The sequence below is a fragment of the Bubalus kerabau genome, chromosome 18 (assembly GCF_029407905.1).
Source record: "Bubalus kerabau isolate K-KA32 ecotype Philippines breed swamp buffalo chromosome 18, PCC_UOA_SB_1v2, whole genome shotgun sequence".
NCBI classification, from domain to species: Eukaryota; Metazoa; Chordata; class Mammalia; order Artiodactyla; family Bovidae; genus Bubalus; species Bubalus kerabau.
The window spans coordinates 9,697,323-9,711,972 of NC_073641.1; the positions used below are offsets into that span (position 1 = coordinate 9,697,323).

The 14,650-nt window shown below is 44.3% G+C and overlaps 1 protein-coding gene across 7 annotated transcripts in view; it reads right to left on the bottom strand.

The window, feature by feature from the left end:
* ARHGEF28 (Rho guanine nucleotide exchange factor 28) overlaps window positions 1-14,650 on the bottom strand; it is a 346,823-nt gene that overhangs the window by 147,508 nt on the left and 184,665 nt on the right. For all 7 annotated transcript variants that reach the window (XM_055554799.1, XM_055554792.1, XM_055554797.1 and 4 more), the window contains exons 8-9: window positions 7,815-7,867; window positions 7,182-7,242 (exon numbers count right to left, since the gene is read on the bottom strand). In XM_055554799.1, coding sequence (XP_055410774.1) covers window positions 7,182-7,242; window positions 7,815-7,867 — 114 coding nt within the window. The remainder of the gene's footprint in view (window positions 1-7,181; window positions 7,243-7,814; window positions 7,868-14,650) is intronic.

The window sequence follows — 14,650 nt, forward strand, 5'->3', positions numbered from 1 at the left end:
ACTCCAGTATTCTTGCCTGAAAAATTCCATGGACAGAGGAGCCTGGTGAGCTACAGTCCATGGGTCTGCAAAAGAGTCAGACACAACTGAGCAACTAACACTTTCACTTCACTTTCAACCAACAATAACAGCAATGAAGTGACCCAGGGTATTAACAAATAACTGGGACTTGAGCCTCCAGCATGTACTGACAATTGGGCCACTCTGTAAAATCAACAATTATATTATAAAAGGGAGGGTCTGAGGTTTTTTTTTCTTAGCCAATAAACATTTATGGTGGCTCAGATAGTAAAGAATCTGTTTTCAGTGCAAAAGACCCAGCTACAGTCCCTAGGTCGGGAAGATCCCCTGGAGAAGTGAATGGCTACCCACTCCAGTATTCCTGCCTGGAGAATTCCATGGACAGAGGAGGCTGGCAGGTACAGTCCATGGGTTTGCAAAAGAGTCAGACACGACTGGGCAACTAACACTTTCAAACACTTACAGGGAGAATCTATGACATCTTCTATTTCTTTTTACAAAAGTAATTCACATTTTTAGTAGAAAAAATGTACAACATTATTTTCAGCTACCTTCTAACATGGAGCTTTCCATATGGCATATAATCTAACATGAATAAACAGGACACACAATCCTACTGTTTACATGATCACAACTATGTAAAAAAAAAACATCAGTTCAGTTCAGTTCAGTTCAGTCGCTCAGTCATGTCCGACTCTTTGCGACCCCATGAATCGCAGCACGCCAGACCTCCCTGTCCATCACCAACTCCCAGAGTTCACCCAGACTCACATCCATCAAGTCAGTGATGCCATCTAGCTATCTCATCCTCTGTCGTCCCCTTCTCCTCCTGCCCCCAATCCCTCCCAGCATCAGAGTCTTTTCCAATGAGTCAACTCTTCGCATGAGGTGGCCAAAGTACTGGAGTTTCAGCTTTAGCATCATTCCTTCCAAAGAAATCCCAGGGCTGATCTCCTTCAGAATGGACTGGTTGGATATCCCTGCAGTCCAAGGGACTCTCAAGAGTCTTCTCCAACACCATAGTTCAAAAGTATCAATTCTCCAGTGCTCAGCCTTCTTCACAGTCCAACTCTCACATCCATACATGACCACAGGAAAAACCATAGCCTTGACTAGACGGACCTTTGTTGGCAAAGTAATATCTCTGCTTTTGAATATGCTATCTAGGTTGGTCATAACTTTCCTTCCAAGGAGTAAGCGTCTTTTAATTTCATGGCTGCAGTCACCATCTGCAGTGATTTTGGAACCCAGAAAAATGAAGTCTGACACTGTTTCCACTGTTTCCCCATCTATTTCCCATGGAGTGATGGGACCAGATGCCATGATCTTTGTTTTCTGAATGTTGAGCTTTAAGCCAACTTTTTCACTCTCCACTTTCACTTTCATCAAGAGGCTTTTTAGGTCCTCTTCACTTTCTGCCATAAGGGTGGTGTCATCTGCATATCTGAGGTTATTGATATTTCTCCCGGCAATCTTGATTCCAGCCTGTGTTTCTTTCAGTCCAGCATTTCTCATGATGTACTCTGCATATAAGTTAAATAAACAGGGTGACAATATACAGCCTTGACATACTCCTTTTCCTATTTGGAACCAGTCTGCTGTTCCATGTCCAGTTCTAACTGTTGCTTCCTGACCTGCATAAAGGTTTCTCAAGAGGCAGGTCAGGTGGTCTGGTATTCCCATCTCTTTCAGAATTTTCCACAGTTTATTGTGATCCACACAGTCAAAGGCTTTGGCATAGTCAATAAAGCAGAAATAGATGTTTTTCGGGAACTCTCTTGCTTTTTCCATGATCCAGCAGATGTTGGCAATTTGATCTCTGGTTCCTCTGCCTTTTCTAAAACCAGCTTGAACATCAGCAAGTTCACGGTTCACATATTGCTGAAGCCTGGCTTGGAGAATTTTGAGCATTACTTTACTAGCATGTGAGATGAGTGCAATTGTGCGATAGTTTGAGCATTCTTTGGCATTGCCTTTCTTTGGGATTGGAATGAAAACTGACCTTTTCCAGTCCTGTGGCCACTGCTGAGTTTTCCAGATTTGCTGGCATATTGAGTGCAGCACTTTCACAGCATCATCTTTCAGGATTTGAAATAGCTCAACTGGAATTCCATCACCTCCACTAGCTTTGTTCATAGTGATGCTTTCTAAGGCCCACTTGACTTCACATTCCAGGATGTCTGGCTCTAGGTGAGTGATCACACCATCATGATTATCTGGGTTATGAAGATCTTTTTTGTACAGTTCTTCTGTGTATTCTTGCCACCTCTTCTTAATATCTTCTGCTTCTGTTAGGTCCATACCATTTCTGTCCTTTATCGAGCCCATCTTTGCACGAAATGAAGATTTCATGCAAAAAAACAGATGCAAAGGGACAATACTAGTAGTACACATACCCAAATCTAACAGGAGCTGCTTTGGGGGTGGCAGAACTATAGGAGTGATTTCTTGTTTTCTATTCTTTCTGAAACTTCAAAGTTTTCTACTGTGAGCAGTTATTACTTCTGTATTACAAAAGACAAAATTATTTCTTCTGAAAGGCTTATTTAGCACAATGTGTGTATTAGTCACTCAGTCGTGTCCAATTCTTTGTAATCCCATGGACTGTAGCCCATCAGGCTCCATGGAATTCTCCAGTCAAGGATACTGAAGTGGGTAGCCATTCTCTTCTCTAGGGGATCTTTCCGACCCAGGGATCAAACCACCTAGATCTCCCACATTGCTGACAGATTCTTTACCGTCTGAGCCATCAGGAAAGCCCCATTTAGCACAATATCATGCTTAAAATCCCAAGCATTTGCATCAGGCTCCCATGGACGGAGGAGCCTGGTAGGCTGCAGTCCATGGGGTCACTAAAAGTCGGGCACGACTGAGCGACTTCACTTTCACTTTTCACTTTCATGCATTGGAGAAGGAAATGGCAACCCACTCCAGTGTTCTTGCCTGGAGAGTCCCAGGGACGGGGGAGCCTGGTGGGTTGCCGTCTATGGGGTCACACAGAGTCGGACACGACTGAAGCAACTTAGCAGCAGCAGCAGCACTCTCCACTTGCCAAACAGCAGATAAGGAGCTGCTTCACACCCAGAGCTTCAGGCACCAGGACTCCCCAGGCAGAAAGATGACACCGGTCAATTCCATCACCACGTCCCCTAGTGACCCTACCTCCCTACGACCTGCCCCTGTATGGAAAGTTAAGCATGCTCACAGAGCCTTGTCTTAACATGTCAGTCTTACCAAGCCTTCATTTTTTTCCATCCAAATGTTCATATAACCTACAGCTTTAGTAAACTTCATCAAATTATCTTTAGTCCAATGCAAACAGATTGAAGGCAGGAGGAGAAGGGCACGACAGAGGATGAGATGGTTGGACGGCATCACCAACTCGACGGACCTGAGTTTGAGCAAGCTCCGGGAGTTGGTGATGGACAGGGAAGCCTGGCGTGCTGCAGTCCATGGGGTCGCAAATGGTCAGACGCAACGAACTGAATGTAAACAATAGCTGATAAATGACTGCAGGAAAATCAGTTTCAAATCTGGGCTGTCATATACAAGCTCACTCACACTGGAATATCACTTGCTGAGAGGGGCATGTCACCTCCCGGGGCTTCCATAATCCACCTGAGACACTGGCGTTCTTGCTTCACAGTACTCAGTCGTGAACTTAACTTTCAACCAGAAATCTTAGTTTCTTACCAGGCACGTGTTTTTATTTTTTGATTCAACCTTTCAAAAGTAAAGTTTGCTTTTAAACTACAATAAACAACTAAGCAAGTCGTTTCCAGCTTTGCCAATCCAGAGCTGGTCTAACGCATCTTTGTTGGTAGCTGGGTTTCCAACAAGCAGCGGACGTTCACCCTCCCCGCTGTACTTCCCAAGGAGGGCCACGCTTCCTGCTCGACGTTCACAGCCCTTCTCCTTGCGTAACACTCACAGCGGCCCACTGTTAAGCTTCGATTTCTTAATCACATTTAGCCCTGTATCCTCCAGCCAAACAGACCCCTTCTTCCTTTTTAATTTCCATATGGACCCATTTCATCTACCTTCTCTCTTTCTTTTGCTCCAAATGCTTTGCCCTCTCCTGCATCCCACCTGCCCAGAGTATGAAGGCGCCGTATGCCAAAGAGTCCTACTCTTCACGACGGCAGCATAACAATCAGACCCCGGCCCTCAACTCACACTCTCCCCTCTGAGCAAAAGGTCAAGACTGCACAATATCCACAGAGAGTGGGGCCCTCACTTCTGGACTCACCATAAATGTAACGTCAGTATCATGACTCACTGCTGACGCACCTCAGAGGCACTGGCTTGGGTGGGGTTACCACCTACTACCCACCGGAGACATTATTCCTCCCATGAGCAGTCATCTTCAGCATATAAATTAACATCGAGGTGGTTGTCCATGCTCTGATGCACCAACAACAGTACAGAGGAAAGCTCCTCTGGATCTTGCCTGTCCAGTGCAAGAGCTATAGTCCGAGGCAGTTCCTCAGTCACACTGCTCACACATCAGTCACACTGCTCACACATCACATGCCATACTGACATACGTGGCCACTGGCTGGATCTGAACAGTGCAAATACAGAACGAGTCCATCGTCACAGAAAATTTCCACTGGAACAGCACTGACATCATTGACAAGATCACACTAAACTCACGTCACACTGCTTTGAATACTACAAGGCAGCCAAGAAATGCACCTCAACCCCACAGCAATCCCCACTGCCTCAGAGAATAAGCACAAGATCAACTTTACATACGAAGTAAAACAGTTTGGAAACGGCCCCGGGAAAAAGCCGTTTCTGGTTCTAGACAGCAGCTTACCACCTGACTCTTGCTCACTGCTTGCTGCCCTCTTCTGTCTCAAAGGTTCTTTTACTTTTTTGAAAAAAAATTTTTTATTTTATATTGAAGTATAGACGATTAACAGTGTTGTGATAGTTTCTGGTGGACAGCAGAGTGACTCAGCCAAACATATACACGTATCCATTCTTCCCCAAACTCCCCTCCCATCCAGGCTGCCACATAACATTGAGCAGTGTTCTCTTGTGCTATATGCTAGGTCCTTGTTCGTTACCCATTTTAAATAGAGTAGTGTGTTCATGTTGATCTCCAACTCCCTAACTACCCCTTCCTCCCAACCTTCCCCCCCTTCCCCACCCCGGCAGTAACCATAAGTTCATTCTCTGTGAGTCTGTTCAGAAGGTTCTTTTAAAAGGTATTATGTTCTTCGCATAAGTTAATTTTTTTAACCCACCAAGTTTCGATGAACAACAAAGGAAGAGACAATCTGCCAAGGGACAACCATTCACAGACCTCCTCGTAAATGACCGAGATTAAAGGTGTACGGGCTCATCTCTCTCAAACTCGTCATCACACCCCTCCTCAGACACAATGATGCTACCGACAAAAACTTCCATTAGATCAGGTTACTAGTTTCCGTAACATGCGCCTTCTTATCTGGTAAGGATATCCATTTGAGAAGAGAGTGAATGTTTAGAGCCTAAAATTAAAATAATCCTTTTACCAGCCAACATTCCTCCCCCCACCAGCAATTTGTCTTGGTAAACATTCTTCAAAGTGAACATTCCTGGAAGCATGATGCAATCTGGAGAGGAGACATCCTACATGCATGAGCAGCGGCCGGACCCTGGGCTTCGGTGGCCCACAACAGTCATCTATGTGGACATGCCTGCTTTCCCTTCTTCCTCTCCCTCTCTTCCGGAAGTAAAGTACTCCTCTTATCCTCTTACCTTACGTAGCTTCCCAGGCGGCACTAGGGGTAAAGAACCCGCATGCCAATGCAGTAGACACAAGAGACACGGGTTCAATCCCTGGGTTGGGAAGATCCCCTGGAGGAGGGCATGGCAACTCACTCCAGTATTCTTGCCAAGAGAAACCCCATGAACAGAGGAGCCAGGTGGGCTACCATCCACAGGGTGACAGAGTCAGACACGACGGAAACAGCTTAGCACACGCACACCTTACATAGCATAAATAGTAAAGAGTGCACAGCGCCAGGGATGGTCTAGTTTCTATCCAAATTTCAGGGGCACCTCACGCAAGGAGATCCAGAAACCACCTCTGCCTGTGGCACTGCCAAGTGGCACGCGGGGTGCTTCCCCCTTGCCCTGCTCTATTCCCCTGATTTCCTAATTGCTCTGCTCTGTGCCTGCCAGGCGAGAAAACACTGCCTGGGGAGCCCCCTGCACCCTCCACTCGGCAGGCCCACCCACCTAGGTTCTCACCCAGGGAGGTGTCCTGCTTTCCCCAATCCCCACCCCGCTGCAGCTCCTAAGGCTGCTCTGCCCTGGCGCTCTCCAGGCGTCCGAGCAGCTTCAGCTTCACTGAGCCTAAAGAAACTGACTGAGAAATTTCTCGATTCTCTGCTTCCCACTTCTCAGGTGCCCAAACGAGGCATCAGCTGATGGCCCTGCCTGTGCATATCCTCAAACCCCCAACAGCTTCATCAGGCTCTGATTCAAAGGTAAGAATGGAGCCCTGATGAGCCCTGAACAATCAGCAAAGGCTCGAGGAAGAGCTATGGGGAGACACCCCTCGCAAAGTGCTGAGATATGATGCCTGTGAGCGGATGGGAATTCCCAGGGCCACAGGAAGAAATACCTTCCTCTTGCCAAGAGAATGTCTGCTTCCTTTGAAACGACACCCACGTCAGATCCATGCCTCAGGGTGAGCATCTGGTCTTCTTCTGAGGCCAGGGGGAAAGATCCCACAGACTCAGTTCCAAGGGGTCCTCACCAGGTATCAAAGGTGGACAGAGGTAAACGTGGGAATTCTGAGGCCAGGTGGATGAAGCTATGAGTCTCGAGTCCCCCTTTTACTCTCCACAGTGGCCCCGGTCATATCACCTACACACAGAAGCTAGTAGTGCCTGGCTCATAGGGATAACAGGGTAACATACGACCAGCTCCAAGCCAGCACATGCTCAGAGTAAAACCGTCCAGGAAAAGCTTGGATTCCTTCCTTTGTTTTGATTTGTTTTTTTGATTGTAAATAGAGACTCAAATGCATTTCAAGAAACAGACACAGCTCCCAGGAAGGAATATTTTATTTCTAAATAGATTTTCCTCTTGTCCCCTGCATACCCGTGCTTGTGATACCCCTACATGAATGCCAGAGAAAGCCATATGTTGCAACATACCCAAATCTAGCCTCTCCTGGTCCTCGTGTTCATTCAGTGGAACCACCGGGCTTTTCACACGCTGAAAAAGATAAAGTCAGGTCGGTTTTTCACAAGTTACTTACTTGCTAACGCTAATGTTTATTTTTGTAAATGAAAAAGCAACCTAAGAAAACATTAGGAAAGTCATGTTACACAGGTCACCATATGTAAACAGAAAAAACAAGTCTTGTACTTAGTATTAAGAGCCAGAGAAGTAAGCAAAGGATCTGTACCAAGCTGAAGCATGCCTAAAAGCCATCCATAGACTATTTTATATTCAGGGAATATCTGAAGGTTCATTTCTGAAGACACATTGTTGGGAAACATCTATAGATACCATCTTCAGGTACAAAGTTTTAGAAAATGTATTCAAGTATCTTGCATAGACAAGACGCATATACAACCCAGAAAGACCGCTAGGTGTAGTCATCAAGGGTAGAGATCGAAAATTCGATACAGGAAATAATTCAAGTTATTCTCAACATGTCTCGGGACATATCCCTGAGGTTTTCTTGCTTTGGGTTTTTTCCTGTGTGTATTAGCACCAGATCTTCACTTCCACTTCAACTCCAGAGAGAAGCAGAAAGAGGAAAACAGGCAGAGAACCATTACCTTTACATCCTCCTTCCCGGGTGATGATCTGCTGCACCCCGAATTCTTAATCTCTGCGAAAAGAAGAATTCTCATCAGGATCCACCAATAGGAACATCCTTTAAAAAAGGGGGGGCGGGGGAAGAAGAAGAAGAAAGGCAGAAGGAAGAGAAACTAGATGACAAATATAAATGATTTGCTCAGAGCTGTCTGTGTAGAACTCGGTTCTAGATTTGGCTTCTTAAAAGCACTCCGCAGAGCGGCGTATGACAGACAGCCCACGCTCTGCTATTATCTGTGTGGACCACGATGTAAACAAGCCAGCCCAGGAGCTCTCACAGGAAATCCTGAGGAAGACGACGACCATTAAACAAACAAACCCCCCAACCCAGAAGGAAGGCCGTGTGCTGACCGAAGCTTCTCCATACAGCACCCGTTCTAAGGATGTGACTCGTACCCACCTGAGGAAACCCCGCACTTCTCTTTGCTCCAGTACCACTGACTTCATGTTTCAAAAGAGCCTAGCTCATTCTAGACAAGGTTCAGCCTTTCCTTGCCCATGGTTTAGAGTCAAGAACAGCCCTAAACATCAGCCCAGCCCTTGGGCTGGGACCTCAGACAGTGCCCGGCTCCACCTCACCAGCCCCAGGCACCCGGGGGGCCCACCCTCTGCATAAAGGCTTTCCCAGAAGCATCAGTGCTCATGATGTTCCAGGATGAACAGGAAGGCCCACTTAAGGCGTATTTTTCTGTCTTGACTGATTGGTTCTCTTCCCAAATACTCAGTTGCCCGTAAACAAGAGCCACTGTGGTTGGAACAAGCACCGAGAGCAGGTTTGGGCCTGAGAACAGAAGAGACGGCACTGCAACAAGGGCAGTGGGATGGAGATCTTCAACCGGGATTTGTGTTCGCATAATAACACCTTGGGCCCAGGCCCTCCTCTGCTACTCTGCCCCCCGGGCTCTGCAGGATGCCAGTTCTGGGGAGCCCCTAGTTTTCCCGGCAGGTGCATTAACTAGGCATTCTCTCCTCTTCTGCCACTCTTGTTACTGTTAGGCACAGAGGTCTCACACCTCCGAGCAGATTCATTCAGGCTCTTCTTCCTGCCTAGCAACAAGGCCGGTTCTCTTTCCACATTTCTGCTTAGAAAAAGTCTAAGGTCTTCATTAGGATGGAGCAGAGAAGTCAACAAACACAAAGTCATTATGTGTTTTTTTTTAATCTGCATAACAATAACTTTGAAATTGCTTTGCATTAAGCAAGTTAAAAAGATATTTGCGCTCCAACACAGTATATTGGGGTTTCCCCAGTATCTCAGCTGGTAAAGAAGCTGCCTGCAATGCAGGAGACCTGGGTTCGATCCCTGGGTTGAGAAGATCCCCTGGAGAAGAGAAAGACTACCAACTCCAGTATTCTGGCCTGGAGAATTTCATGGACTGTATAGTCCATGGGATCACAAAGAGTCGGACACAACTGAGCAACTTTCACTTTCACTTTTCAGAGTATATTGGGTCTTCCCTGGTAGTTCAGCTGGTAAAGAATTTGCCTGCAATGCAGGAGACCCTAGTTCGATTCCTGTGTCAGGAAGATTCCCTGGAGAAGGCATAGGCTACCTACACCAGTATTCTTGGGCTTCCTTGGTGACTCAGATGGTAAAGAATCCACCTGCAATGCGGGAGACCTGGGTTTGATCCCTGGGTTGGGAAGATGCCCTGAAGGAGGGCATGGAAACGCACTTCAGTATTCTTGACTGGAGAATCCCCATGGATAGAGGAGCCTGGTGGGCTACAATCTATGGGATTACAAAGAGTCGGACACAACTGAGCGACCAGCACACGCGCGCGCACACACACACACACACACACACAGAATATATTGCTCTTGAACTCATACTGTATATTAGCCTCTGTGATGAAAAATTAAAAGGACAATAGCTTCAATTTCATGTAGTCATGACCACTGACCTCAACAGGGAGTAAGGACAAGACAGTAACTGATGCCCAGCCTTCTGTCGTCCAGCTTTTGTTGTCCGGCATCCCAGCCCACCTTTACATGCACATCCCAAGCAAGGCCTCCAGGTGGCAGCAGAGTACCATCTGCAGAACAACAGGGCCGCTGATGGAAATGTCAAAATGAGACAACTTCACCCTTCAAAAGCCTACTGTTTAAGCACCAAAGTCCAAAACACTATGTTAGGAGAAAGTTTCCGTCCTACTGCACAGATGCAGAAAACTGATGTGAAGCTCCTACTATAGTGTTTACTATATGAGAGCACAGCAAGTCTTCTGTTTTGAAATATATATATATAGACTGACCGACTGAACTGAACTGAACACTAAAAATTCAGTGACCCACCAACATGTTAAAAAAAGAAAAAAAAGAAGGGAAACTAGAACTAGAGTTTCAACAGACACATCTGCACTGACAGCAAGAGAGCCACAGACATATTTATTGCCCATCACTGGATATTACTTTAGAGCCATTTTAGACCACATACTCTTAAATGATAAGAATTCTGCATCTCGAAAGAATTCTGCACCTATATCACTGATTCAGAAGAAGAATACACATTTTATTCAGGGCTGCTGATGAAGAAATCTGTCAAGTAATCCACCTGCAGCAACAAAGGATGTGTTCACCCGGTAATCTGCTCAGAGTCCACCCCTGTGGGACGTTTGGATTCCATCTCCCTGCCCCTCTCAAAAGGCTAATCTTCATATACAGCCAGCCTCCATTTTCCTTCCAGTCTAAACCAATTCTGTTCAATATTCAACCAAATAGTACAAACGACGTTAAAACAGATGTCTTCATAGAATGAGTACTTCATCTTAAGAACTTTCAAAGCTATAAAGCCTTTATCTCAAAATCATTAAAAATACTTGTGACAATAATGTATCTTTAATTAATCTAGGATGATACAGAACCACATCTTAGAGGTTTTAAAGAATTTGGCACTCCTTCCACTGGAGTTTAATTGCTCCAGCAGAGTTTCTGCTAAATGCCTAGGATCCTTTTACACTCAGCCATTGCACCACCAATTGCAGAGTGCAATCAAACTACTCATTGCTATAGCAACCTTCAGCGGATAATGGTATCAGTAAACCCAAGCTATTCTGTTTTAAAGGCCTATTACCCCTGGTGGCTCAGAGAGTAAAGCGTCTGTCTACAATGCAAGAGACCCAGGTTCAATCCCTGGGTTGGGAAGATCCCCTGGAGAAGGAAATGGAAATCCACTCTAGTACTATTGCCTGGAAAATCCCATGGACAGAGGAGTCTGGTAAGCTACAGTCCATGGGGTCGCAAAGAGTCGGATACGACTGAGCGACTTCACTTACTTAATCTTGCCTTCAAGGCCCACCCAGAAGTAAAGATCACCCCCTCCTAAATCAGACTTACCAAACATCATAAACATGTTCTTTATTGCCAAACTATAATAGAAAAAGAAGTAATCTCTAATATTCATGTTCACCAGGGACACTGCACCAGCAAACAGGGTTTTCAACACAGGATGGAGTAGCTATAAGATTAGTATCAATGTCTTGTTAAGAAACATACTAGCCTAATAGATCTCAATTCTGTGCACAAACCACACTGTCTCCTTTTGAGAAATGGGACCACAGAGGTTAGACTTAAGCAATGACAAAGCTACATCAAAAATACAGGCTGCTCAGTAGTCTTCAACTACAATTTGCTGTGCCGTCTGACTCCTTCCCCAGGAAGAAGCAAAAAGAACCTGGATCAGAGGCAGCCAGACAACTACTGCAGCTTCCCTCCTACCTCAGGTTCAACTCTCTACAATCAAGTCCCCAGCTGGGTTAGACATGAAGGGCGGCATCAAAAGCACAAAGGAAAACAAGAGACATGCTCTCAGCTTGCTCTCCTGCCCCACCAATGTCCAAAAAGGGTCTCATAGGGTAGTTCACAGTCTTTGAATGAATCCTCTTCTCCCAAAAGACTACAGGCACTAGGAAGGTTGGGTCCAATCAATTTAAGTTCAACACTTGCATCTCCAGGACCAAGCAGGGTGCCTTCCATATTACAGGTGCTGAACAAATGCTTCTTTCCTTGATTAGGATCCAATGGCCCAAAATAACTGATGAGTTAGAGTAGATCATTAGGGACAAGGAAGGGAAAGTTGTTCACTTTTTAAAATTACTAATCCAAACACATTCAATACAAGCATTATTTCATCACAACTTCTGAACTGCCAGATTGATGAGACAGATAATGCCTTTCTCCTGGCTTCCCCCAACTCCTCCAGCTCCACAAGGCCCAAGCCACCCTTTCCTCTCCAGTTACACACTCAAGTTTCACTAATAACTTCACTTCCATGAATCATCTTAATGTTTTATCCGTGTGTGCATGTCTGATTCACAGCTACTTGAGAATTACAATGGCAAAGGGATAAAATTTGAAAATATCTGTGATGTCTACCACTCTCAATTCAGAGGTTATCATAACACTCTGATCTTTTGTTTCAGTATCTCCATTATACCTTTTTCACTGAAGGAATTATAACTTTTTTTGTTCTTATTAGGAATACTAGCAAGAACTATCATTTGGCCTTCCCAGTATAAATATAGACTAGAAGAAACAATGAGAGACTTAGCCACAGAAATGTCAGCATGAGCCCTGTTGGTCCATGAGCTCCAACACTCCAGCCAATGCACCAAGCTCAACCCTCAACCAGGTTCCCACTGTGGCCCAGGATAAGCAGTCAGGGAGAGGACGGCAGGATGACAGAAGACCTCAAACAACTCTGAAACATCATCTTTTATGATATAATTTTTCTCTTTCTACTCTGCATTCTTTCAGAAAGAAATTAAAACACCTTTTTTTAAAAAAAATACATACTGGGTTTTTTAATTTAAATGATTTGTAACACTTTTTTGAGCCACAAAAGTAATTAAGAAAACTTGAAAGGGACTAAGAAAAACAATCTATAAAACCACCATTAATGGCTTAGTATAGTCTCTTCACACATACACATATATATTTGTAATTGTATATTTGTATTTGTGTGTGTATATATGTGTGCGTGTGTGTGTGTGTATATATATGTGTGTGTGTGTGTGTGTGTATACGTAACAGCTTTAAGGTATAATTCAATACCATACTACTCATCCATTTAAAGTGTACAATTCAATGATTTTTAATATACTCAGAGTTGTGCAATCCTCACCACGACCAGTTTTAGAACATTTTCATCACCCCAACAAGAAACACCATATCCATTAACTCTCGCTACTCATTTCTCCCCAACTACCACCACTTCCGCCTGAGCCCTCAGTAACCACTAACTACTTTCTGTCTTAATGGATGTCATTTTGGATATTTCACATAAATGGAATTGTACAATATATGGTCTTTTGTAACTGGCTTCTTTCACCAAGCATGTTGTCAAGGTCCATTCATGTCATAATGCGTCAGCACCTCATCCCTTTTTACTACCAAATACTATCGATCTCCATTGTATAGATAGATCACATTTTTGTGTCTCCATTTCTCAGCTGAGGGACTTTTTGGATTGTTTCCACTTTTTTGGCAGTTATCAATAATGCCACTTTGAACATTTGCGTACAAGTTTAAGTAGATCTGTGTTTTCATTTCTCTCGAGCATATATCTAGGAGTGTCGTCACTGGGTCGTATGACAGCTCTATGTTTAATATTTTTTATTTTATATATATATATATATATTTATTTACATCTCCAGTGTGTACTCTCTCCCACCCCCAGCCCCATAAAATCTCAATCAGTCAAAAATTAAGTCATGAGGTTAAAAAAAAAAAAAAAGGTATCCTCAGCCCCCAAATTTGGTTGCAACTATCAACTAAGCAGAAGCTCTAAGTCATTGTATTTCAAATTGAGGTTAGGACATAATTTTCTTGATTTACTCAACTGCTTGAATAAAATGAGGCAAAGTCATCTTTCAACAACATATAGGAATACTGTCATGTCCCTAAGATTTCACACTTGGATTATATTTCAATTCAGAAAAAATAAATAAATAAAAACTCCTTAATTATACCTTCAACTTGAGCTTATTTCAACCATATCAGACTCCTCAGTTAATATGCTTAGTAAATGCTTGTCCTTACCCCACTCCTGCTAATCTGACCTAGCTAGAGCAGAATGAGGCAAAATTGGATGTACTCAGATGAGTTCTGAGAAATCCAAGATTCTTTCCAGCTCAAACTAGGATTCTGGGAGAGGTAAGATGGAGAATTTTTATGTGTCTGAGAAAATACTGAAAGTGAAAGTGAAGTCGTTCAGTTGTGTCCGACTCTTTGCAACCCCATGGACTGTAGCCTACCAGGCTCCTCCATCCATGGGATTTTCCAGGCAAGAATACTGGAGTGGGTTGCCATTTCCTTCTCCAGGGGATCTTCCCAACCCAGGGATCAAACCCAGGTCTCCTGCATTCCAGGCAGATTCTTTACCAGCTGAGCCACAAGGGAAGCCCAAGAAAATACTAATACAAGCTGGAATCAAGATGGCCGGGATAAATATCAATAACCTCAGATATGCAGATGACACCACCCTTATGGCAGAAAGTGAAGAGGACCTAAAAAGCCTCTTGATGAAAGTGAAAGAGGAGAGTGAAAAAGTTGGCTTAAAGCTCAACATTCAGAAAACGAAGATCATGGCATCTGATACCATCACTTCATGGGAAATAGATGGGGAAACGGTGGAAACAGTGTCAGACTTTATTTTTCTGGGCTCCAAAATCACTGCAGATGGTGACTGCAGCCATGAAATTAAAAGACGCTTACTCCTTGGAAGGAAAGTTATGACCAACCTAGATAGCATGTTGAAAAGCAGAGACATTACTTTGCCAACAAAGGTCCACCTAGT